The 27,435-nt window shown below is 45.0% G+C and overlaps 1 protein-coding gene across 1 annotated transcript in view; it reads right to left on the minus strand.

Annotated features, from left to right (window-relative positions):
* tfcp2l1 (transcription factor CP2-like 1) overlaps positions 1-23,370 on the minus strand; it is an 83,494-nt gene extending 60,124 nt beyond the window's left edge. Inside the window, exons 1-2 of the mRNA XM_085986886.1 lie at positions 23,233-23,370; positions 1,196-1,347 (exon numbers count right to left, since the gene is read on the minus strand). Of these exons, the coding sequence (XP_085843012.1) occupies positions 1,196-1,347; positions 23,233-23,312 (232 nt within the window). The 5' untranslated portion in view covers positions 23,313-23,370. The remainder of the gene's footprint in view (positions 1-1,195; positions 1,348-23,232) is intronic.
* Positions 23,371-27,435: the final 4,065 nt, after the last annotated feature.

Genomic DNA, 27,435 nt, shown 5'->3' on the forward strand with positions numbered 1-27,435 from the left:
CTTCCAGCATGGTGCAGAATTCACTGGGTGTGGCACCAAAGGAAAATCTAAACCAGAGCTTTTTAGCTGTAGCTTCAGGTGTGCTTTTAGTCACAGGATCACATGCAGCAGTGAGTAGAAAGACACACAGTGTACTCCTAAATATAGAACTGTAGAGTAATTTGCCACCCGCTTTCTCCCCTCCTCAACATTATGTTGGGGTGGAATTTCCCAAGTGCCTTTGTCCAATTGGTCGTTCTTCATGAGCAAGTTTTGACGCGGTATGTTAGCGGGCTATTTGACTGTAAACAGCATCACATCTGAGGCCAATTCTGACCTCAGCTGAAGTCCACACATATACACTTGCTCAGCCAGGCCACTGGATAGTGATCCAGATCGGAAAACTTAGCTGATTTTCCTTTCTGCCTATCCAAGAGACACTGAGGTCAGCTTTAGCCTGCCAACTGAAATCGGCTCCTTGTCCATGAATCAGGGATGAAACCAATGCTCCCGCTAAGCTGCGGGGCCGTGCTGTCCCCTGCACAGTCCCGCGCAGGCCGCTCGCCAGCTTTCCCACTGTAGATACCATGCATGCGCAGAAATTTCAATGGGCCGTGCAGTGGGGGAGGCAGTGCAGCTTCCGGGGTTGGGGGGGCGGGGGGGGGAGACATTGGATGAAACCCTTCCTGGATTTTATAGCTCAATATCACACTGGTCCAGTAAGCCGCCAAGGAGTTTGCAGCTTCCCAAACCACCCCCATTCGAACCCCCCCCACCACATCATCACCGCCCCCCCCTCCATCCCTCTGCCCCCAACTCTAAACATCACACACCTTTACAAAATGATCCAGGTGGAGCAAACTGACAAGGACAGATGTTTCATGGATTTGACTATGGCCGTTGATGGGAGCACAAGACTTTTATCCACGGACAAGTCACACATTACTCACTGCATTCAATATCCCTCCAGTAAACTCTCCTGAGATTTCTGCATTAGAACAGGCTGAACATGGAGATCAGATCCTCTCCCATTCAGACACATAGCTCCCAAGGAATACCATCACGGAGATATCCGCAAGCTGAGGGCTCCTGCCCGCCCCCCGCCCCCCCCCCCCCTGAAAGAAACAGCATGGCGAAAGAGAGCCAACTTGTAAGGAAAGATTGGGGAATAATGGAGAAGGGATTAAAAACAAAGGCAAATGCTCAATGTTGATACCTTGGTTGAGGTAAGTCAGTGTTTCTTCGTGGAGTTTGACAGCAGGAGATGTGGCTGCACAGAGCACATACTGGAATGGGAGCAGTTTGACATCATTTCCTGGAGAGAGGTTTGACTCCTCATGTTTAAAAACTGGCAATGTCAGGACATCACTGAAATGGAACAACAGGCATTCATCAACTACAGAAATCTCTCTCTAAACTCACTACACACCAATTTTCATATTGTAGTCGACAAAAAGACGAAAGAGAATCTTACTCGGATTAAAATAAGGACCATTTCACACTGTTGCACTGCGAATGAGTGGCTGGAAACAGTGAGCTGATTTTAAATAATTTCACAACTAATGCAAAGTTTTACCAAGAGCTGCATACACCCAAAGGTGGAATACCTCACTAATGATACTCAGACCCAGACACTTCTTCACCTAGTAAAAAGATGGCATTATTTTACTTGCACATAAGATCAACCATAATTTAAATCACTGCTGAGATGTTGTCTGTCCCCAGGGCGATGTTTCACAGGGTCTCACAGAACATGTCTATTCTAAATACTTTTAGAACAGGAGCTGAAAAATACAAAATATAGAAAACTCATTCTCGTAGATTTGTTAGATTCTCAGTATGTCGATAGGGCTCGTGTGGCGCACACACACCTGTTGGGCCGAATGTCCGGTTTCTGTGCAGTTAATTCGATGTAATTCTATGTAATATGTGACTGATTGTTCAGACAATACGGAGGAAGCCTATAAGGTCACTTCTGCTGTTTGCTTTTATTTTCCAAACAACAGTTACACATTTCAAACACCAGATGATAAACATGCCAAAGTCCAAAAGGTTTGCTGCACCGAAGCAAAGGCTTCGTTGGGTAGGAAATAACAGGAGAGTTGCGAGAGAGTTAATGAGAGATTCAGATGGCACCATAGACTGGAAGGCCAATGCTTCCTCTGTTACCAGTCACCTGGCCCCTATGTTATATTGCAGTGTTGTGCTTGGCCTTTAAAAAATAAACTACTTCCTGCTTTTTGTGCTGGTGGCGGCTGAGACTATCCTCCAAGCTCCGGTTACAGATCCGTTACATTCACAACCGGTATTAACGTCTTGACTTACAAAAAGCTATTAATGATTGACCTGCATTTACTGGGTTATTGAGTGGTCAGTGTATTGTACAAACTGATGAGTCATTGTGAAATCTGGAATTGTGAGTTCATCCCCTCTCCCTCCCCCCCCGCCACCCACCCACCCCCAAAGTGTGCGAATAGAGTCATAGAGTTATACAGCACAGAAAGAGGCCCTTCGGCCCATCGTGTCCACGCTGGCCATCAAGCCCTGTCTATTCTAATCCCATTTTCCAGCACTTGGTCCGTAGCCTTGTATGCTATGACGTTTCAAGTGCTCATCTAAATGCTTCTTGAATGTTGTGAGGGTTCCTGCCTCTACCACCCTTTCAGGCAGTGAGTTCCAGATTCCAACCACCCTCTGGGTGAAAACGTTTTTCCTCAAATCCCCTCTAAACCTCCTGCCCCTTATCTTGAAACTATGCCCCCTGGTTATTGACCCCTCTACTAAGGGGAAAAGTTCCTTTCTATCTACGCCCCTCATAATTTTGTACACCTCAATCAGGTCCCCCCTCAGCCTTCTCTGCTCTAAGGAAAACAACCCCAGCCTGTCCAGTCTCTCTTCATAGCTGAAGCGCTCCAGCCCAGGTAACATCCTGGTGAATCTCCTCTGCACCCTCTCCAATGCAATTACATCCTTCCTATAGTGTGGTGACCAGAACTGCACACAGTATTCCAGCTGTGGTCTAACTAGCGTTTTGTACAGCTCCATCATAACCTCCCTGCTCTTATATTCTATGCCTCGGCTAATGAAGGCTGCCTTCAGGGATCTATGTACATGCACACCAAGGTCCCTCTGATCCTCTGTCCTTCCTAGGGTCCTACCATTCATTGTGTATTCCTTTGCCTTGTTAGTCCTCCCAAAATGCATCACCTCACACTTTTCAGGGTGAAATTCCATTTGCCACTGTTCTGCCCATCTAGCCAACCCATGTATATTGTCCTGTAGCCTGAGGCTTCCCTCCTCGCTATTTACCACTCCAGCAATTTTCGTGTCATCTGCAAACTTACTGATCATACCTCCTACATTCATATCTAAATCATTAATGTACACTACAAACAGCAAAGGACCCAGCACCGATCCCTGTGGTACACCACTGGACACAAGCTTCCAGTCACAAAAACAACCTTCAACCATCACCCTCTGCCTCCTGCCACTAAGCCAATTTTGGATCCAATGTGCCAAATTGCCCTGGATCCCATGGGCTCTTACCTTCTTGACCAGTCTCCCATGCGGGACTTTGCCAAAAGCCTTACTGAAGTCCATGTAGACTACATCAACTGCACTACCCTCATCCACACACCTAGTCACCCCCTCGAAAAATTCAATCATATTGGTTAGACATGATCTCCCCCTGACAAAGGCATGCTGACTATTCTTGATTAATCCTTGCCTCTCCAAGTGGAGACTAATTCTGTCCCTCAGAATTTTTTCCAATAATTTCCCTACCACTGATGTTAGGCTCACTGGCCTGTAATTCCCTGGTTTATCCCTACTACCCTTCTTGAATAATGGTACTACGTTAGCTGTCCTCCAGTCCTCTGGCACCTCCCCTGTGACCAGAGAGGTTCTGAAAATTTGTGTCAGAGCCCCTGCAATCTCCTCCCTTGCCTCACACAGCAGCCTGGGATACATCTCGTCTGGGCCTGGGGATTTATCCAATTTTAAGCCCACTAAAACCGCTAGTACCTCCTCCCTCTCAATACTAATTTGTTCATGTATATCACAATCCCCCTGCCTGATTTCTATGCCTACACCGTCCTTCTCCATAGTGAACACAGATGCAAAATATTCATTTAAAACCTTACCTATATCTTCCAGCTCTACACAAAGATTGCCACTTTGGTCCCTAATGGGCCCTACTCTTTCGCTGGTTATCCTCTTGCCCTTAATATACTTATAAAACACCTTGGGATTTTCCTTTATTTTGCCCGCCAGTGTTTTTTCATGCCCCCTCTTCGCTCTCCTAATTTCTCTTTTAAGTACCCCCCTGCACCTTCTATACTCCTCTAGGGCTTCCACTGTTTTAGTCCTTTGTATCTGCTAAAAGCCTCCCTTTTTTTCCTGATTGATTCTTGTATATCCCTTGACATCCAGGGTTCCCTGGGCTTGTTGGTCCCACCCATGGCCTTTACAGGAACATGTTGGCGCTGTACTCTCTCTTTCCTTTCTGAAAGACTCCCACTGCTCTGATGTGGATTTTCCTACAAGTAGCTGATCCCAGTCCACATTAGCCAGATCCTGCCTTATCATATTAAAATCGTCCTTCCCCCAATTTAGAACCTTTATTTCCGGTCCATCTTTGTCCTTTTCCATGACTACCTTAAATCTCACCGAATTATGGTCACTGTCACCAAAATGCTCTCCTACTGACACTTCTACCACTTGCCCAGCTACATTCCCTAGAATTATGTCCAGTATCACCCCCTCTCTTGTAGGACTTTCTACATGCTGGCTCAAAAAGCTCTCCTGGATGCACTAAGAATTCCGCACCCTCTAAGCCTTTCACACTCTGGCTAGCCCAGTTAATATTGGGGAAGTTGAAATCCCCTACTATTATTACCCTATTATTTCTACACTTCTGAGATTTGCCTACATATCTGTTCCTCTATCTCCTCCTGATTGTTTGTTTGGGGGCCTATAGTACACTCCCAGCAAAGTGCTTGCCCCCTTTTTGTTTTTAAGTTCTACCCATATGGCCTCATTAGAGGAACCTGCTAAGATATCATCCCTCCTTACTGCAGTAATTGACTCCTTGATTAATATTGAGACACACCCTCCTCTTTTACACCCCCCTCTGTCTCGCCTGAAAATTCTATACCCCTGAATATTGAGCTGCCAGTCCTGCCCCTCCCTCAACCATGTCTCTGTGACAGCAACAATATCATACTCCCATGTGTTCATCAACACCTTCAATTCATCTGCCGTACTCGCAAGACTCTTTGCATTAAAATAAATGCCATCCAGCCTTGCCATACTCCCTGATGCCATTACATATTTGCTCTGCCTTCCAGGCGGACTTGTTTTTTCCTCTATATTTGGCTGTGCATCACCCCCTACTATAGCTCCACTCCGTATCCCATCCCCCTGCCAAGTTAGTTTAAACCCCCGCAAAAAGTACTAGCAAACCTCCCCGCAAGGATGTTGGTCCCGTTCCGGTTCAGGTGCAACCCGTTCGATTTGTACAGGTCCCACCTTCCCCAGAAGCAGACCCAGTGATCCAGGAAACTAAAGCCCTCCCTCCTACACCAACTCTTTAGCCACATATTCATCTGCTCTATCCTCCTATTCCTATACTCACTAGCACGTGGCACTGGGAGTAATCCAGAGATTACAACCTTTGAGGTCCTGCTTTTTAATCTTCTACCTAGCTCCCTAAATTCTTGTTGCAGGACCTCATCCCTCTTTCTACCCATGCCGTTGGTACCAATGTGAACCACGACCTCTGACTGTTCACCCTCCCCCTTCAGAATGCCTTGCAGCCAGTGACATCTGTGATAAAAATGATAACTTCCGGAAAGTTATGTCATCACTTCCTGTGAACTATGAACTATGAACTGTGTACATGCCTCACTTCCTGTCATATGTCACTTCCTGTTGGACTGGTATAAATACTGGTCTGTTCAGTATTGTAAGAGGCTTCTACCAGAGGCATGGTAAAGACCTCTCGTGTATATAGTGTGTTTATAAGTTACTTAAAGCTTACTTTAAAGTTATTTGATGGTAAGTCTCCTTTTTCTTACATCAATTTAAGTAACTTAGTATTTACACTGACAAATACTAGACCTTCAGACAAACTCGGAAGTTAAGGATCCAGGGAACCACCCATCATGGAGAAAATCCTTAGACCTATTCGTCTGGACTTGGACCCGAATACACCAGCAGCTGGCAGGGTATGGAAGCATTGGTATCGTACTTTTGAGAATTTTCTGGATGAATGTAAAGCGGATGCTCCTGCTAAATTGAAGATACTTGTCAATTATGTGACCCCAAAAGTGTTCGAATATGTTGATGACTGGGATAATTACGAAGAGGTGATTCGGGCACTTAAGAAACTGTATGCGAAGACCCCAAATGAGGTCTATGCTAGACATCTACTGGCCACAGCCCGACAAGGGCCAGGGGAATCAATTGACGAATTCCTGCAAGAACTTCGCAGGCTCAGCGTAGATTGTAACTTTCAGGCAGCCTCAGCTGAGCTGTACCGCCAAGAAATGATTCGTGATGCTTTCATCTGCGGGATTGCCTCTCCATTTATATGCCAGCGTCTACTAGAAAGTAAAACACTTGAGCTACAAAAAGCTTTTGACCTAGCTTGTTCACTGGATTTGGCAAAGAGAAATGCAGACCTCTATCAGCTGCCCAGATCTCGATCTGCTGCTGTAGCTGCAACCAGACAATTCAAGCGGTCTCAGGTGAACCCTATCATGGGGGAATCTAATTCTGATAATTCTGATGAAGAAGAGGAGGACGACCCCACTTTAGCAGCCTCTTGGCAATCTAGGAAGGAATGCTTCTTTTGTGGAGATGCTTTTCACCCTAGGAAAACCTGCCCTGCTCGCAATGCAATCTGCAGTTATTGCGGAAAAAAAGGACACTTTGCTAAAGTTTGCCTATCAAGGGCCTCTACGAGGGCCAATCCAGCTTCCTCTCGAGCTCTCTCCCGAAGAAGCACACCGAGAGTTTTAGCCACTCTCTGTGCAACGACACCAATTACAGCTGCTTGCCCACAGAACCTGTCTCATGCAGCCACAAAAGTTTCAATTAAAGGGCATACCTTAGATGCCTTAATTGACTCAGGAAGTACTGATAGTTTCATTAAGGAACAGATTGTTGCGAAATTGAAACTACATGTCTTCCCATCGGACCAGGCAATTGCGATGGCCCAGTCATCACTTAATACCAGAATCTCCGGCTTTTGTGTTGTTGATATGACACTTCATGGTCGTATGTATCCCTCCACCCGACTTTCGGTGCTCAAGGACTTATGTAGTGATCTCCTCTTAGGGCTGGACTTCCAAAAACAGCATAAGAAACTCACCATTGAGTTTGGTGGATCCAAACCCGGACTTACTATTTCTAATATACCGTCTAAATTACCATTTTGTGCATTATCAGCAGCTTCACTTGATGAACCCTCATTATTTGCCAGTATTCTGCCTCAATGCCAACCGATAATAACGAAATCGCGGCGCTTTAATCAGGAGGACCAATCTTTTATTGCGGCTGAAATCTCTAGACTTCTAGCAGAGGATATCATTGAACCATGTTCGTCGCCCTGGCGGGCTCAAGTCGTCATTGTCAAGAACCCTCTAAAACCTCACAAACAGCGACTATGCATCGATTATTCGCAAACCATCAATCAATATACCGACTTGGACGCCTACCCATTGCCACGCATTGATGATATGGTTAATAAACTGGCCGAATACAAAGTGTTCTCAACTTACGATTTAAAAAGTGCCTATCATCAGTTACCCTTGAAGGTCTCAGATAAGCAGTACACAGCCTTTGAGGCCAATGGACGGCTGTACCAATTTCGTCGCCTCCCATTCGGGGTTACTAATGGAGTGGCTGTCTTTCAACGGGCAATGGATGGCCTGGTTAAGCAGGAAAACCTAAGGGACACTTTTCCCTATCTTGATAACATTACCATTGCAGGTCACGATCAACAGGAACACGACTTCAACCTCCAAAAATTTCGGGATGCCCTCCATCGCCGTAATTTGACCCTGAATGAATCCAAATCTGTTGAGTCGCAACCGACCATCAACATCCTTGGCTACTGCGTAGGCAATGGTATCATTAAGCCAGACCCAGAAAGACTTCGCCCGCTCCAAGAGCTCCCGTCACCTAAGAATCCGGCTTCTTTACGTCGGGCTCTCGGTCTGTTTGCATACTACGCTAAATGGATTCCTCATTTTTCGGACAAAATCCAACCCTTGCTGCATGCTAGATCATTTCCACTGGGAACAGCGGCTGTTGCAGCCTTTAACCTTCTCAAAAAACAGTTGGAGAAAGCGGCTCTTCACTCCATTGATGAGAATCTCCCTTTCGTGGTTGAATGTGATGCCTCAGAGGTGGCGATCTCGGCTACTCTGAATCAGGAAGGTCGTCCTGTAGCATTTATGTCCAGGACCTTACAAGGTGCCGAGCTACATTATCCTCCGGTTGAGAAAGAAGCCACAGCCATCATAGAGGCAGTACGGAAGTGGAACCATTTTCTAGCTCGCCAGCACTTTACATTGATCATGGACCAACGATCAGTCGCCTTCATGCTCGATAATCGAAAACGAACCAAAATTAAGAATAATAAAATACAACTTTGGAGGATGGAACTGGCCTCTTTTGGTTATACCATTCTCTATCGGCCTGGCAAGGAGAATGTGGCCCCGGACACCCTCACACGGGCATTCTGCTCCACTATGTCATCCTCCACTCTCATGGACGTCCACAATGGTTTGTGTCATCCTGGCGTTACGCGCATGCTACATTTCGTACGATCACGGAATCTCCCTTTTTCCACTGGAGATGTAAAGAAAATATGCTCAGAATGCCGGCTTTGTGCGGAATTAAAACCTCAGTTCTTCCGCCCCTCAGATGGTATACTCATACATGCAACCCAACCGATGCAATGACTTAGCATCGATTTTAAGGGCCCAGTGCCCTCTTCAACTCGGAACACATATTTGCTCACCATGATCGACGAATATTCACGTTTTCCGTTTGCCTTCCCCTGCTCCAATATGCTGGCGTCCACAGTAATCTGCTGCCTTGAGCAGGTATTTTCTCTCTGTGGCATGCCGGCTTATATTCACTCAGATCGGGGTCCATCCTTTATGTCAAGGGAACTCAAGGACTACTTCTCAGAACGGGGAATTGCTACAAGCAAAACAACACCATACCATCCCATCGGAAATGGGCAGGTAGAGAGGTATAACGGTATCATCTGGAATTCCGTACGTCTCGCTTTAAGATCTCGGGGCCTACCAGACCAGCAATGGGAAACAGTGCTTCCGGATGCATTGCACTCTATACGGTCCCTGCTTTCTATAGCCACAAATACTACACCTCATGAGCGGTTCTTTGGATTCCAGCGTCGCTCACCTCATGGGACATCACTCCAGTCATGGCTAACTACTCCTGGACCTGTATTACTCCGAAGATACGTTCGGACGTCTAAAAATGACCCTCTTGTAGACGAGGTCGAACTAACCGATGCCAACCCCACCTATGCAAACATACGATATTCCGACGGCCGAGAATCTACCGTATCATTACGGGATCTGGCTCCCTGCCCACCAGGACCTAGTGGGACATCGGGTGATGGCATTTCACCAGGAAACTCTTGGGACCTATCGGGTACCCCTCTCCAGGATCCTGATCGGACACCAACTAGCTTGGTGCCGGTAGAACCCCGTGCTCAAGGTTGCGACCCTCCCAGTACCGCGCATGAAAGTACTGATCCGCCACAGACCAGCTCTGCACCTCCCTCTGAACAGAGGCAGTCCGACTTTGAACCTATTGGGGCTCGTACTCGAAGCCATGATCTCCCCGACCCTTCACAGGGCAATCCAGGCCACACAGACTCTGACCAATGGCCAACCGCATGTAAGCGGACCAGCGACCCTCTACGACGGGAATCCAAACGGGTGTGACTCTTCCTTGTTCGGCGGCTGTGGACCAAAAGGTAGACCACAGCCTCCTAATCCTGCAGGAGGGAAGAATGTGATAAAAATGATAACTTCCGGGAAGTTATGTCATCACTTCCTGTGAACTATGAACTATGAACTGTGTACATACCTCACTTCCTGTCATATGTCACTTCCTGTTGGACTGGTATAAATACTGGTCTGTTCAGTATTGTAAGAGGCTTCTACCAGAGGCATGGTAAAGAACTCTCGTGTATATAGTGTGTTTATAAGTTACTTAAAGCTTACTTTAAAGTTACTTGATGGTAAGTCTCCTTTTTCTTACATCAACATCCTTGACCTTGGCACCAGGAAGGCAACATACCATCCTGGAGTCGCGTCTGCGGCCACAGAAACGTCTATCTGTTCCCCTTACGATAGAATTCCCTATCACTATTGCTCTCCCGCTCTTTTTCCTCCCCTCCTGTGCAGCTGAGCCACTCGTAGTGCCACGGACTTGGCTCTTGCTGCATTCCCCTGAGAAACCATCTCCCCCAGCAGTATCCAAAACAGAAAATCTGTCGGAGAGGAAGATGGACCCAGGGGACTCCTGCTCTACCTTCCTAGTTCTTTTACTCTGTCTGGCAGTCACCCATTTCCTGGCTGCCTGTGCACTCATTACCTGTGGTGTAACCACCTCGTTAAACGTGCTATCCACGAAGGTTTCAGCTTCGCGGATGCTCCACAGTGACTCCAGCCACAGCTCCAGCTCCGAAACGCAGATTTCGAGTAGCTGCAGCTGGAGACACTTCTTGCACATGTGTTCACCTTGGACACCAAAAGTGTCCCTGACTTCCCACATAGCACAGGAGGAGCACTCCACAGTGCCGAGCTGCCCTGCCATGTCCTACCCTTAATTTACTCCCTTTATTTCCTTTAAATTAAAGAATATTAAATACACTAGGGACCTTACTTCCCTTTAAACATGACTTACTCTAAACTAGAGACCTCAATTTTACTTTAACGACTGGAATGTAGAAATACTCACCAGGTCCTACTTACCAATCAGCTTCTTCCCTGGTTGCGACGTCACTTTAGTGGTTTCGCAGTTGTTGTTGTTCTTTGACTGCTCCCGCCCTCGGACTCTTTCCTTGGTGTACAGTAAGAACCAATTCCTACAGGGTGAAAAGTTAGGAAAAACAAAGGCGAAGCAAGGGAGCTCCTCCTTCCACTCCTCACCTGACTCACCCAACTCGCAGCACTCTGTTCAAACCGCACTCAGTGCAAAATTGCACTTCAAAACCTGTTTTATAGGCCCTGAAACAAAGGAGACTTGCTGAGCCCAGCTACAGGAGAACCAGTTTAATCTAGTTTCCCTAATTAACTGCCTTCAGCTGCTCTGAATTGTAGGCCTTGTATATCCCTTTATAACTCTGCTTAAAGCTGGGAAATTTAGTAGACAGTCACAGTAAATGTGGAGAGAGACACACAGGCTGCGAGATTCTCAGCAGCTCAGCTCTGCTCGGTGCTGTGTGAACGGGCTGCTCCACACCCCGGCTGCTCACGGGGAATGCCAGTGCGGAGGGCCCAGTGCAGAAGGCCCAGAGTGGAAGACCCAGAGGAGATTGTCCTAGGCGGGAGGCCCAGCACGGAGGACCCCAGGCGGGGGGGCCCAGGGCGGAGCGGCTGGTCGGCAGAAGCGGAGTTGGGCGATGCTGTGGGTGAGCATGCTGTACGGTTTCTAAGGTTGAAGAACGGTCTCGGGCCCGAATGAGTTCCAGCAGCCCCGCCTGTGCTCCATCTGGTGGCAACTTTGAGGCTTTGTTTCGGTGACGGGTGCCGGTTTGTGCGCTGCCATTTTGGTGTAGGAAAGACAGACTGTTTCCATCTATAGTATGGCGCTTGAGCAGCCATAAGGTGGGAAAAGAGAACGGAATAAAAGGAAAAAAGGAAAATAAAAGGAAGATAAAAGGCAAAACAAAGTAATATCGGCAAGGAATAACGAATGTCTTGATGGCTGGGTCCTGTGAGTGATAACAGCAAGAAGGAGGAAATTTGAGTACTCGTTTTCTTCTTTTACGGGATTTGAAAAAGTGGTCGGCTTCTTTTCTGTGGAAAAGTTGAAGACTGTGGACAAGGATCATGACATTATATGGTTAGATAACATCAAGTGAAAATGAGGAGTTATTAGAGTGCCAATAGGACTGGCGTAGAACTGGTATTTACTTGTTTTGTTGAAGAAGTTTCGGGTTTCTGGTTAAAAGTAGTTTACTTGAAGTTTTAATTGATTTTTGATATGGTTACGGGACTTTGTATATTGTGGTATTATTTAGTGTTAAAACCTTCCTTAATGTACCAACGATCGACCGAACGAACGCTCAAGTGAACGCACGCATGCGGACACAAATAATATGCACGCACACACGCATACACAATGGAACTTACGTTCGACCGAATGAAGGGCCTTCGCTCCCCAGGAGAATTTGGCATCCTACTGGGTGAGCGTGAGGCCTGCCTGGACGGATGAACGAACGCACGCATGCACGTAAACAAATGATACGCACGCACGCATACACAATGGTACTTACGTTTGACCGAATGAAGGGCCTTCGCTTCCTAGGATGAAAGTTGGCATCCTATTGGGTGAATGTGAGGCCTGTCTGGATGGATGAACGAACGCACGCAGGGGGACAAATGACACGCACGCACGCAGACATGCACAATGGAATTTACGCTTGAGCGAACGAACGAACGGAGGAATGAATGACTGAATGATTGAGCGATGCCAGTAGGACTGGCGTATACGGGTTCTTTCTTTTCTTGGTTTATTAAATAGTGGCAGTTTGTACTGTAAACATTATTGATTTACCTGTAAAAATGTATTATTGTATTTATATCATTGACCATAAAGCTGTTTTTTGAGGCTTTATCCTTTTTATTGTGGTCAATGAATGTAATGGATTTACTATGTAATTGATGAGTTGTATAAGTACTGTTGTACTTGAATGTTAAAAAAAGACAACAGGTAATACCAAGCAAAAACGAAGAGTCACTAGATTGCCAATAGGACTGGCATAAAATTGATTTTTACTATTGGTACCTGTACTGTTAATATTATTGGTTTATCTGTAAAATTTACCACTACATTTATACTGTTAACCCTAAAGCTGTTTTTAAGGCTTTGTTTTATTGCGGCTAATGAATGTAATGGATTTATTATGTAATTGATGAGTTGTAACAAGTACTACCATATTTAAATAAATATGTTTAATAAAAAAAACAGTAAATGTGAAACAAACAAAAGTTTGATTTTAGCAACCAGTTCAGACTCCGACTCACCCAACTCGCAGCACCCCTTTGCTCTTCATTGTTGATATTTTACATCCCAGGACATGAAGCCCATATTCCAGCTTTCATATGGAGTCATTTTATTTATTGTACAAGGGAGTTATTTGGTTTACTATAGAGATTTTAATTAAAATAGCTCGATTGACTTGAAATCTCTTTAATTTTTAAGAAAAGTTCTTTATAGCAGGAAAAATAAAAGTTACTACAGGTAGACTATCCTTTATCTGAACTTCTGAAAACCGAAAACCTCTGAAAACCAAAAGTTTTTTCGTTCAGCGTAAGTCGTGCGCACGACATGACTCGAGTGGTGCAAAACATGACAGGAGTGGTCCTCCAGGGCCCAGAACAAGAATTCCTGCAGATTGTCCACACGCCGGCCTTCGCTCTCGATGTTAAGTGTGACTGAGGGAGCTCTGCCTTTCCCTGTGAGCAGGGCAGAGGGTCACAGAGTTCCCTCCTGGGTAGGAGATTGCAGGCCGAGCTGGGCAGTGTGAAGGAGGTACCGGGAGAGTGAGCCCAACAATACAGCGGCCCGTCCGATAGCTGCAGCGGCCTGTCCAATATGCTGCCGTTCTATCCAAACTTCCGGATAGACCAGCGCTAATGTTGTCAGGTACGAAGGTTTTCATCTCCGTATCTGACAACAAATACTGTTGCTCAGCAACAGCTTGTAAACACTCAGCCCAGTAGCTTGGAAGCGACTCTGAAGCTGTTGCTAAGCTACAGAGACGCTTTCCAGAGCCTGCCTGTGAAAAGAATGCTAGGAGTTTCCCAGTCTGAAATAATACCTTCTGCAATCTGAAAATTTCCGAAAACCAAAACACAGCTGGTCCCAAGGTTTTCGGATAAGGGATAGTCAACCTGTAAAAGTATTCATTTAAGCTCGACACCATCCAGGACAAAGCAGCCCGTTTGATTGACACCCCATCCACCACCTTAAACATTCACTCCCTCCACCACCGGCGTACCGTGGCTGCAGTGTGTACCATCTACAAGATGCACTGCAGCAACTCGCCAAGGCTTCTTCGACAGCACCTCCCAAACCCGCGACCTCTTCCACCTAGAAGGACAAGGGCAGCAGGCGTATGGGAACACCACCACCTCCTAGTTCCCCTCCAAGTCACACACCATCCTGACTTAGAAGTATATCGCCGATCCTTCATCGTCGCTGGGTCAAAATCCTGGAACTCCCTCCCTCCCAGCACTGTGGGCGTACCTTCACCACACGGACTGCGGCGGTTCAAGAAGGCAGCTCACCACCACCTTCTCAAAGGCAATTAGGGATCGCCATGACAGCAATGCCCACATTCCATGAATGTTTAATAATAAATTGTTGTCTTCTGGCTCCGGAGTATAGCACAGGTGATCCAAAAGTAACTCCGTATGTTCCAGGTGAGTGAACCAGGAGACAAAAGAGAGAAACCAACACAAGAGGGGAATCAGAGGACAATTTGAACCTACCAGGAATCAGATGGTTTTGTTCTTTCAAAAGCTTTTTGTACAAATATATCAGCGCTGACTCAGTGGGCAGCGCTCTCGCCTCTGAGTCAGAAGGTTGTGAGTTCAAGTCCCACTCCAGAGAGTTGAGCGCAAAAATCTAGGCTGACATTCCAGTCCAGCACTGTCAGAGGTGCCGTCATTTGGATGAGATGTTAAACTGAGGCCCCGTCTGCTCGCTCAGGTGGACGTAAAGGATCCTATGGCACTATTTCGAAGAAGAGCAGGGTACTTCTTCCTGGTGTCCTGGCCAATATTGATCCCTCATTCAACGTCACTAAAAACAGATTATCTGGTCATTATCACATTGCTCTTTGTGGGAGCTTGCTGTGCGCAAATTGGCAGCCGCATTTCCTACATTACAACAGTGACTACACTCCAAAAAAGTACTTAATTGACTGTAAACCACTTTGGGACGTCCGGTGGTCATGAAAGGCATGACAGAAATGCAAGTGATTGACAGCAACACTTAATTCCTAGTCCCAGTCACCATTCGCTGTAAGGCTATATGTCACACAAGTGTAAGTCTAAGATTCAACAATTAGTTCCACGACTCACTATTAAGCAACTTTCATTGCGACTATTTCAAAGAGACCATTAGAGTGACACTGGGCCAGCCCTATGCCACTAAACTAATCACTAATATTAGTCTATCTGAACAGAAATTGTACGCGAGATAAGTTAAAATGTGATCCTCGCGGTGGATAATACAACCAATATCCTGTGGGGCCCACCGGTCACGGAAAGCTTTGAAGGCGTGAAACGCAGCGGTGGACACCATGTGATCTCTTTCCGGGGTCACCTGGGTGTGCACAATCCCTCAGAAGAGTGGCAAGCAGTTGGCGCCACCCTCGCTACGCATTCAGGACTTGTGGATGGCGGTTTTAAACCAGGCGCAGGAAGTCCTCCTGTCTGCTCGCCCACTCTTGCACATCGGGGTGACTGAAGACGAGGAGTGTGGGGCTGAAAATGTCATCTAAAATTGAGGAACAGCCCCATATGTAATGAAAGAGGGGCTAACCTACTACAAAGTAATGCAATTAAATGATTGGAAATAATTACAGTTAATCACCTACAGAACTACCACCACCAGAGGATAAAGAATAAAAAATAACACCAGTAAAATGCTTAATGCATTCCAAGTAAGAGTTATGAATCATGAAAATGTGCAAAGTGTTAGACTCCGGCCTGCCTGAAGATGGGCTGCACAAGCATTTTATAGCAGGCAACCCACTCCTCCAGGCCAAACAGTAAATTCTGAAAAAGGATGCTTTCTTCAGATTGACCAGCAGTTTATACTGGAAATTCTTAGAAATTAGAAAATAACAGGAGGATTTAGGAAACTTGTCTTTTATCAGTTTTTCAATAACACTCCCAACGGCTATGCATTAGGCTGTGTCGTGTAGAAAATGACCTCGACTGTTGTTGGAATAAGTTTCCCCAGAAAAAAATCTTATTAGCTGAGTCAGCTGTGGCTCAGTTGGCAGCACCCTTGCCTCCGAGACAGAAGGTTGTGGGTTCAAATCCCGCTCCAGGGACTCGAGCACAAAAATCAAGGCTGACACTGCAGTGCAGTGCTGAGTGAGTGCTGCACTGTCGGAGGTGCTTTCTTTTGGATGTGGCCTCGTCTGCTCTCTCAGGTGGATGTAAAAGATCCTATAGCACTATTTTGAAGAAGAGCAGGGGAGTTAACCCCAGATAACAACAGAAAATGCTGGAAAAACTCAGCAGGCCAGGCAACATCCGTGGAGAGAGAAATAGAGTCAACGTTTCGGGTCAAACTCTTTGTCAAGACTGAAAAAGCACAGGAAATGAAACAGATTAAAAGGCCAGGCTGGGAGAGAACAAAAGAGAAGTGAAGGGACATTAAGAGGTATTCAAAACGAGACGAGATGGTGACAGGACTAGTGGAGACAAAAGACAGCTCTAGATTAGGTGTGAAATTAACCCCAGTGTCCTAGCCAATATTTATCCCTCAATCAACATCACAAAAAAGAGATTATCTTGTCATTATTACATTGCTGTTTGTGGGAGCTTGCTGTGCGCAAATTGGATGCCACATTTCCTACATTAAAACAGCAACTATATTCAAAAAGTACTTCATGTGGCTGTAAAGTACATTGGGACGTTCGGTGGTTGTGAATGGTGCTATATAAATGCATGTCTTCTTTCTTTTATCCGACAGGAATCTCAAAGTAGATACCATCCCACCACACCCCATTCTAATGGCATTCTGGCGGTGCCTAAATTCATTTCAAGCAAGAAGCATTTGTGCTTCTTCAGACTTTAGACAGAGCTCTCAAGCTGGGTGATTAGACACATTAACAGGTAAAACCTGTAGATCTGCTTTATAGCAGAAGCTCAAGATGAAACCATTTTCAAGATTTCTTACTCAATTGGTATTCGGTCCGGGTCAAAGCCCTCCTGGTCTCCATGGCCACCGCTTGACCCCTCCCCCGGCCGGCCATGCCCACATCATTTGCTTGGACAGCCGCGTCCACCATCAGTTTAGGCTTATTTTAAACCGAAGCCGAACACACAAACCAACACCGACAGCAAAACATTATTTTAAAGATCTTACACATGTTTGGAGTTGGCATAACACCTGAAGTGGCCTAAAATGGACAGTTGGCCAACAATAGGCAGGGGGTATTTTGATATAAAGTCAGAACAAATACATCACAGAAAGCGGGTCCCAAAGGGTGTCCAGTGAGGGAGCTGGGGGAGAGTACATCTCACCCTCATTGCGCCTGAACCAGTGGAGCAGCTTCATTTACAAAAGCAAAATACCGCGGATCTGGAAATCTGAAATAAAAACAGAAAATGCTGAAAATACTCAGCAGGTCAGGCAGCATCTGTGGAGGGAGAAACAGAGTTAACATTTCAGGTCAATGACCCTTCGAGCAGCTTCATTTTGACTTCCTGCTGTCCTATTTCAAGGTTCCCACTCTTAATGTGACCAGAGGGGCTGGGAGGGACGGCAACAGGCAGTCTCTTTGGGAAACCGGTTTTACTTGCTATCCTGCTGCATTCATTGGTTTCAACCCTAAAAACTAGATTTGGTTCGTTTTCGGTTGGTCAGAAAGCTGGCCACAAATTTGAAAGGAACAGTCTGCGAATTCATCGATGCTGCAAGGCTTATTGGTGAGCGCGGCTGGATTTCCGCACACCCCTGTAATAATGTATGGTATTAATGCTTAATATTTGGAAGGCCATGTCACTGTTCAATGATGCGAGATATGTCCCTTTTCAACAATTAAAAAAAAAACAATCGCTCCTCATCACTGGAGGAAACAGGAAACGAGAACACGAAATTGAGATGTAACAGACAGGTAAACATAAGAACATAAGAAATAGGAGCAGGAGTAGGCCAGTCGTCCCTTCGAGCCTGCTCCGCCATTCAATGAGATCATGGCTGATCTTCTGCTTCAACTCCATTCACCGGCCCTATCGCCATATCCCTTGATGCCCTTACTAGTCAGAAATCTATCGACTTCTGTTTTGAATATACCCAATGACTGAGCCTCCACAGCCCTTGGGGTAGAGAATTCCAAAGATTCACCACCCTGTGTGTGAAGAAATGTCTTCTCATCTCAGACCTGAATGGCCTACCCTTTATCCTGAGGCTGTGGCCCCTGGTTCTAGACTCCCCAGCCAAGGGAAACATTCTCCCAGCATCCATCCTATCAAGCCCTGTAATAATTTTGTATGCTTCAATGAGATCCCCTCTCATTCTTCTGAATTCAAGAGAATACAGGCCTAGTTTACTCAATCTCTTCTCATACGAAAGTCCCACCATCCCAGGAATCAATCTCGTGAACCTTCATTGCACTCCCTCTATGGCAAGTATGTCCTTCCTTAGGTAAGGAGACCAAAATTGTACACAGTACTCCAGGTGTGGTCTCACCAAGGCCCTATATAATTGGAATAGGACTTCTTTACTCCTGTACTCAAATCCTCTTGTAATGAAGGCGAGCATACCATTTGCCTTCCTAATGGCTTGCTGCACCTGCACATTCACTTTCTGCATTCCCCAATCTTTCACCATTTAGGAAATACTCTGCCTTTGTTTTTTCTACCAAAGTGGATAACTTCACATTTATCCACATTACAGGAAACTTTCTGGTATCCGGCACTGACGGGACCGAGCTGGTGCCGGTCGATCAACACTGCCGGAGAAACCAGCGCTAATGTTAAAACATACGGAGCTTCTGAGCTCCGTGTGAAGCAACAAACCCTGTTGCTTAGCAACAGCTTCAAAACAGTCGGCGCAGCTTGCAAGCATCTCTGTAGCTAAGCAACAGCTTCAGCTAGATGCTTGCAGAGCCAGGAATGGAGAAAAAAAGCAACGAAAAGTAAAAATAGTTATCTGAACAGACTCCTGAATTTTGCCGGTGGATAGAGCATTCCGGAGATTTAACCTCCGTTTAAACGAAAGTTTCCTGTATATTCCATCTGCCATGTTCTCGCCCACTCACTGAGCCTGTCGAGATCCCCTTGAAGCCTCTTCACATCCTCTTTGCAACTGACACCTAGCTTTGTATCAACAACAAATTTGGAAATGTTACATATGTTGTATAAAGCCTTCCCCTGGATCTTAGTGCACAGGTAAATATTGCACAAAATCATATCATTATGGGTGAGGAAGGCCATTCAGCCCATCTTAATTCACCCAGCCAGTGAAATCCTAATTCACCTAGCCAGTGAAATCCTAACATTACCCCTGGACAAAGTATTCAAGATGCAGTTTGACTACAGTGCTATAAAGTTTGATCTGATTTATATTCTACTGATCCTAACTTGCACCAAGTCCCATTCACCTATCACCCCATGTGCTCGCTGACCTACATTGGCTCCTAGAATGGCAAAATTTTAAAATTCTCTTCCTTTTTTTCAAATTCCTCCATGGCCTCGCCCCTCCCTCTTTCTGTAACCTCCTCCAGCCCTACAACCCTCCAATTCTGATCTCAAAATCACATACACCTTTGGCAGTGGTGTCTTCAGCTGCCGAGACCCTAAGCTCTGGAATTCCCTCCCTAAGCCTCTCCGTCTCTCTCTCCTCCTTTAAGACACTCCTTAAAACCTACCTCTTTGACCAAGCTTTTGGTCACCTGCCCTAATATTAAGTGGCTCGGTCTCACATTTTGTTTTATAATGCTCCTGTGAAGTGCCTTGGGGGGACAGTTTACAGTTTACTACATGTTGCTGTGATAGATTTTAGGTTTCACGTCAAATGTTGTATACCGATAGCTATAAAAGGACAGAACAAGGCTGGCAATTCCACCTTTTCACTGTGAAATGAATCACATTGCTGTGGTTTTGTTTGCCAGCTTTGTTCTATTCGCCAGTCGACAGTACATTAGATCCTTAAATCAAATACAAGACTAGATACTTCCATTTCACTCAGATCTCACTACAATATGAACGCATTCTATGGTTCCACTGATTTTTAACCTTTTGCTACAGACTATCACTTTAAGTCAGGTGTAAGTGATGCAGAAACTGATTCATTCACAAAACTAAAATCCTCTTCCGTGCTCAAAGAGTGGAACCGAGCATTGATTTAAACACTGCAATCTGCTGGAATAGTAACAAGTTTCTATATACAAATCTACATAGCCAAAACAGTACAATATGAATCAGAAGAGGCAGTGATCAAACTTTATAGTGCTCTGGTCAGACTGCATCTTGAATATTGTGTCCAGTTCTGACTGCCAAGAAACAAGAGAGACTTTTAAGTGCAGGAAGCAATACAGAGAAAAACCTTGGAACTGATCAATGGTTTCAGGCTGTTCAGCCTGCAAAGGAGGGTTTATTCCAAGTTATCTCATTGAGGCTTATAAGATTATTGTGGATATAGAAGTTTTGTACTTAATAAAAACCAAGGATGTGCATGAAACCATACCAATTGTTCATGCATAACAGACTGAAATAGAAGGGCAGCTACAGACCAGTACAGGTTCGAGTTTGTGTGCATGTACTGAATTTCCCAAATGAGTATATTTCTTGTAGATAGCAAAATACTGCAGATGCTGGAAATCCAAAATAACAGAAAATGCTGGAAAAACTCAGGCGGCCAGGCAACATCCGTGGAGAGAAAATAGAGTCAACCTTTCGGGTGAAAACCCTTTGTCAAGACTAAAGAAGCACAGGAAATGAAATAGATGAAGAGGCCAGGCTGGGAGAGAACATATCTTGTCTGCATTGCATAAGATTTCCTTAATGTCGACCTAACTCCCTTTGAAATTCCTGTTTTTGGATCTTTTTATGCCGCATATCATTTCTCTTTTAATATTTTGCAATCTTCCCTTATTTTTGCATTTGTAGGTCTCTTCCCTGCCCCATTCATACCATTATGAACGCAGGTAAAAGAAGCCCAGAAATCTCCATAAATGCCGTCAACATCACTCCTCGTCAATTCTCCAGGAGTTGAGCAGTGGTGCTGAAAGGGACACGTTCTCCCCTGACCCAACTGAGATCGATGTGCTCCCCCACTTAAAGGAGTCCTGGATGCAAAACCCAACGGGAAATGGAATGGAATTCAAATTGGGTTCTTAGCCTGTGGCCATGAGCACCCTTACGTGTAATACATTTTTAATTGTACAGTAGGAATACTCACTAATTAAAAGCAGAAAAGAATGGGCTCCCAGTTGGGCAATCGTCATCATCACCACCTTTAGGGGGTCCAGGCATTGCAGGACGAGTGGATTTGGGGAAATTTGATGGCCATGCATGCGTTGTGTTTTTTTTTCCCCCATGAGGGAACATTATATAATTCAAACCCCTGGTACTGACATGAAACTCCTATGGGAAGGGGGCACAGAAAAATACTCGCAATGTCTCCGTCTGTGTTTTGAATGCGCTGGAACAAATATATCCTCAAAAGCACAACCCGGTTTGTTTGGAGAGAGTTAGTATCGTAGAGCGGCAGAAGTGATGTGGAAGGTGAGAGGGGGGTGCCTGACCCTGCCCACTTGTGCAATGTGCATTCCTTCCACCATTTCTCTCCCCAGCCAAATTCAAATTCAAATTTTTCAAATTCAAATCGCTTTATTGGCATGACAAGGTACATCTTATGTTGCCAAAGCATCAAAAAACATTTATGGTTGAACACATAAACGCAGATCTATCCATACAGTGTATAAACAGATATATCCCTGAGTGTATAAATATACATTCATATAATTTGTATATACTCTTTTCTTAGATTTAATGGTTGTCCCTCTGTTTATGGCAAGCTGTAACATAGTGTGCCGCTAAGGTTACACAATTTCTCTCTTCCCCTAGTAGGTCTAAAACAATGTACCTCACGATCACAGATTAGAGACAGGGTGATTATTGATAACACGAATTAAATTGTCTAAAAATGTACAATGACTCCTGAAATATCGACTATGAATTGAATACTTTCATTAGCTTATAGAAAGGACAGAATGAAACAACAAACTGCTCACGTATTATCAACTCTTAGCCAGTAACTAACTTTATGATGTTCAGAACCTTTACACAATTGGTAGAATAATTGAAACTTACAGCACAGGAGGCCATTCGGCCCGTCGAGCCTGTGTTGGCTGAGCAGTTGTGCTCTGTCCCACAGCCCCGCTTTTGTTGGCAACTCTAAGTTCCTCATCCTCAAGGACCCGTCCAACTCCCTTTTAAAAGTATTCATGGAATCAGCTTCTCCCACCTGTTCAGGTCGAGCGTTCCCGATCCCGACAACTCCGAGTGAAAACATTCCTCCTCCTCTCCCCTTTAGATCTTTTCCCAATGATTTTGAATCTATGAACTCTAGTTATAAATTCAAAATCATTGGGCAAAGATCTAGACCTTGTTCTCCAGAAACAGTTTGTAAAGTTTCTTTAATTACCGCTGGTGGAAAACAGAGTCTCACACACTTTCGGGAGCTGGACAGTCCTCTCTCTCTCTCTCACCCTCTCCCTCTCTCTCTCACCCTCTCTTCAGGCCCAAGTCATAGTTAGAAGCAGCGCTCCTTTACCAGCTTCCACAACGTGAAGGAAAAGTCCTTATTTGATACCTCGACAATATAATTTACATTAAACAAAATATCTCAAGATGTTGAGCAATGAGTCTGGCTATTTTAGCAGTCAGGAAAGGAAAATTGACCACAAAATGCAAAACTATCGACCGGCTGCAATGCCGACCCGCTTTCCATTCTAAAGCCGAATAGAATCGCACAGCACCGAAAGGCCATCCAGCCCATGGTGCCGGGCGATCCGATCAGTCCCACTCGCCACTGCCCTTTCCCCATAGCCCTGAAAATGTTTTTCCATTTCAAGTATTTATTCTGGAGTCCAAAATAAAAAGTTTTAAAAGTCCTCCCCTAATCCACAATCTACACACACACAAATATTGCACAGTTACCCTTTAACGCCAAGTTTGACTCAGACCTTGTGTGTGAACCTGTTACTGGCCAGTCACTTACCGGAGGTAGCTGCTTGCGCTGTGCTGCTGCTGGTGCTGCTGCTGGTGGTATTGCTCGGGCTGGGTGTGCCAAAACAACATTGTAAGGTTAAATCTCCAAGCAGGGGACAAGCGACTACAACCTCACGCCTCCCCGAGTCCTGAACCAACTCCCGGCCCGGTTTTATCCACCAGCTGACGTCAAGGTCATGTCACTTGCTGAAACCCCGCCTCCTGGGGGTTGACAGCAACTTCCAGCATTGCCTAAACTCGGATTTTTCACTTTTTTTTGATTGCAATACGATTACATAATAGCATTAAAAAAACATGTCTTTAAATGATATGACTGGTAAGTGTTTTCTGGAGCGCGAAAAAGGGGAATTGGGGCAAATATAGGAGCTGGTGACTCCTCCATTATCTCAGATGTGTCTTACAATTCAAAGTAGCAGTGGCGTTGTGAAGAATCCAGAGGTTTGCCACGACGATGCTAGACCGGGAGTACATTCCACGTATAACAACAGAAAATGCTGGAAAAACTCAGCAGGCCAGGCAACATCCGTGGAGAGAAATAGAGTCAACGTGAAACATTGACTCGGTTTCTCTCTCCACGGATGTTGCCTGGCCTGTTGAGTTTTTCCAGCATTTTCTGTTGTTATTTCGGATTTCCAGCATCCGCAGTATTTTGCTACAGTACATTCCAAGTGTTGATGAACCTTTTCTACATGTCACAGTGTACATTTTCAAATCGCAGCGTTTTAGAAGGGAATTTTCTTCAGTTTGTGTTTATTTAACGGTTGATTCTGGCCCTCGGAGCCCAGCGAGAGGGTCATTGGCCAGAGATCTGGAGTGCAAACCCAAGCAAACTATCCCCGCTCTTGCGGATCAGGTTGGCTTGCTGCATATTTCCACCGCTATGTGGCAACTAATGGCATGGAATCATCACCAAGGCAGCAGCTCCCAAAGAGCAGCATCAGTTCAGTAATTTCCCACCTAAATTTCATTACAGTCTAGTTGTTTAAAAACAATGCAGGACATCACGAAGAAACTTTAGTGCTCCGAGTGTGTTACCTTGGCTCAGTTGGTAATACGAGTCAAGACATTGTAGGTTCAATCCCCACTCCAGAATTTGACCATATAAATCTAGGTGAGACTTAAATGCAGTACTGAGTTGAATGCGTTATCCTTCAGCTCAATCTAGGCTGACACTCCAGTGCAGTACTGAAACGTTAAACTGAGCCATCCCGTCTGTTGTTTCAGGTGGATGTAAAAGATCCCATGGCACTATTTCGAAGAAAGGCAGGGGAGATCATTGGCGTGTCCTGGCCACTATTTATCCCTCAATCAGCATCACTAAAACAGATTACACAGGATAGACGGCAGAGAAACAGGCCATTCGGCCCAATCAGACCGTGCCGGTGTTTATGCTCCACTCCAGCCTCCTCCCGTCTTTCCTCATCTAAATCTATCAGCATAACCCTCTATTCCCTTCTCCCTCATGTGCTTGTCTAGCCTCCCCTTAAATGCATCTATACTATTTGCTTCAACCACTCCCTGTGGTAGCGAGTTCCACATTCTCACCACTTTCTGGGTAAAGAAGTTTCTTCTGAATTCCCTATTGGATTTCTTGGTGACTATCTTATATTGATGGCCTCTAGTTATGTTCTTCCCCACAAGTGGAAACATTCTCTCTGTATCCACTCTATCAAAACCTTTCATCATTTTAAAGACCTCAATTAGGTCACCCCTCAGTCTTTTATTCAAGAGGAAAGAGACCCAGCCTGTCCATCCTTCCCTGATAGGTGTACCCTCACATTTCTGGTATCATCCTTGTAAATCACATTTGGAAATAAACCCATTAATTATTCAGTCTGCCCCAGCTCCAGAGTGAGAAAGCAACATAAAAGTTTACCAAAGAGACACTCACCCAACATGGGGCTTGAACCCACGACCTTGAGCTCTACCAACTGAGCTAGCCGGGCCTACTTAAATTATAAAAATGTATTAATACAAATGTTAATCCCGGACCTGCATTTGTAGACCACAGTTGCCTTCTGCGATGTTCTTACAACTGCTCACGGAGCAGACTTTCTGTAGTGTAGTGGCCATCACGTTAGCCTAATACGCTAGTGTTCCCCGGCTCAAAATCTTTTGAAAACCTTCCCCATTATCTGATTGCTGTTTGTGGGAGCTTGCTGTGCACAAATTGGCTGTCGTGTTTCCTACATTACAATAGTGACTACACTCCAAAAGTACTTCATTGGCTCTAAAGCACTTTGGGATGTCCTAAGGTCGTGAAAGGTGCTATATAAATGCAAGTCTCCTTTTTCTTTTAAGCTAAAGCCCTGCTCACTAGGTTTGGGTACTGTAAACAATATGCTGGCACTATTTGAAGAGCAGGGAGTCCTGATGTTGTCACCAGTATCATTAAAGGCAGATTAACTGGTACATACTATTTGTATATACCCCACCTAAACTCAGTTAGCACTGACCCAAGATTAAATCTGGGATCAGTATGTTTTGTAATCTATCAATCTCATATTTGAAGATTCTTCACTTCATTCCCCAGAACCAAATCAAGCGATGATTCTAGACTGTATGGTTCAGCTACACCGTATGTAGATCTTCCCTAAACCAGTCGAGTGGGTAACAGGTTTAACATCTGATGACCTTTTACAATGAAGGTCAGTTTGCATTAGTAAAAGGGAAAGCCTCAGTTCTCAGAAGAAGTGCATAACACTTTGAGTGTACGATGTAAACCTCCAATCGCGGATACCCCATAGTCCTTGCATATTGCACACAGCATAATGGTGTTTAATTATGGCAAAGTTACAAAAAATTACAATTATCCGGACATTTTACTATTTACATAACCTGCATCCTGTACATGATATTTATTATAGAGTCTGTAGTTTGCAGGTATTTCTTCACATATTTTCAAACTCTATTATAAACATTGCAAAGCTATTGTTTAAATTATATTACGCGTTTGTGAAGTTTATGTCATTTAAGATTGAAAGGGCACACTTGAGAATAAAAAAATCAAGGCATATTTACAGAACAATGTATTGCGAAGGGGTAGGATTCAATGACGAAAATGTTCCATTAAAAAAAAATCCAAATAAATGGGCAATTTTTTTTTTACATAAGGTGGATTGGCTAACCCACTCTCGAATTAGTACTTTAAGGAGGAATCCTTACAGCGGCCAAAGGTGGGGCAATGGGAAAGACTATTCCAGGTGATTAAAAGCCTCGCACGACACCCACTTGGCAACACATATAGCCGGGCTTGGAGTGAAGAGGCGGGTCCTGGTTCACGCCCACCCACAGGCTTCTCAATTTCTCCCCCCCGCTCACTGCCGCCTGACGATTTGAGGGGTTAAGGTGGTGCTGGGAGGGCAGGTTTTGAATGAAACCGGTATAATCACCTTTCAATTAAAACACACACACACACACACACACACACACACACAGAGAGTGAATTCCCAATGTCTTTCGGTTCATTTAAAACGTTTCGAAAGGCAGTTTTGCTGCTAAACATTACAAAATCAGGGCGAGCCAGATATTCCGGTTTTGAAGGCGCTCCGGTTTCACTGTTTTAACACCAACAAAGTTTAAATCCAGAAACGCGACCTGAAAAAACGCCTTTAACCAAATGAAGCATAACCCCTTTAATCGGAGAATATCAACAGCGAAATGGAGTTTCAGGAGGTGTTTTAATGTTCACAGGTTGAAGAGTAGTTCAAACACTACAACACAAATCTACCCGAAATCTGCTGGTTTCCAGCCCCAAGAGCAGTCCCTTCCTACAGTCAGAACTTGCCAATTAGCCTGAATGTCACTCTGTTCCACTTGGATTGCAGGATTCCCCGTTCCCCAGATTATTCACCCAGCACTTTTTACACTGTTAATTTCTGAGCAGGGAGAGAGTGGGGTGTGTGTGTCTGGGGAAGGGAACGGTTCCGTCCTACACGTTTGTGTTGCGTCCAAACCCAAGAATTAGAACCTCCAACATCCACCTCCGTGCTGATCTTGCTAACATCCTTAACAATTATAAGCACACCTGTTCATTTCCTCTCTGTTTCTGTGAAATCTTATCTTACGCTCATTACTGAAAGATTGACCCATCAAAGGTATTTTGCCGATGAGTTTATCCAACGACTGTACACAAACACTTTACAAACACAATTCTACCCGAGATCTGCTGGTTTCAAGCCCCAAGCGCAGC

The sequence above is a fragment of the Somniosus microcephalus genome, chromosome 4, assembly GCF_052327205.1.
Source record: "Somniosus microcephalus isolate GS21.2 chromosome 4, FLI_Smic_1.0, whole genome shotgun sequence".
Classification (NCBI taxonomy): Eukaryota; Metazoa; Chordata; class Chondrichthyes; order Squaliformes; family Somniosidae; genus Somniosus; species Somniosus microcephalus.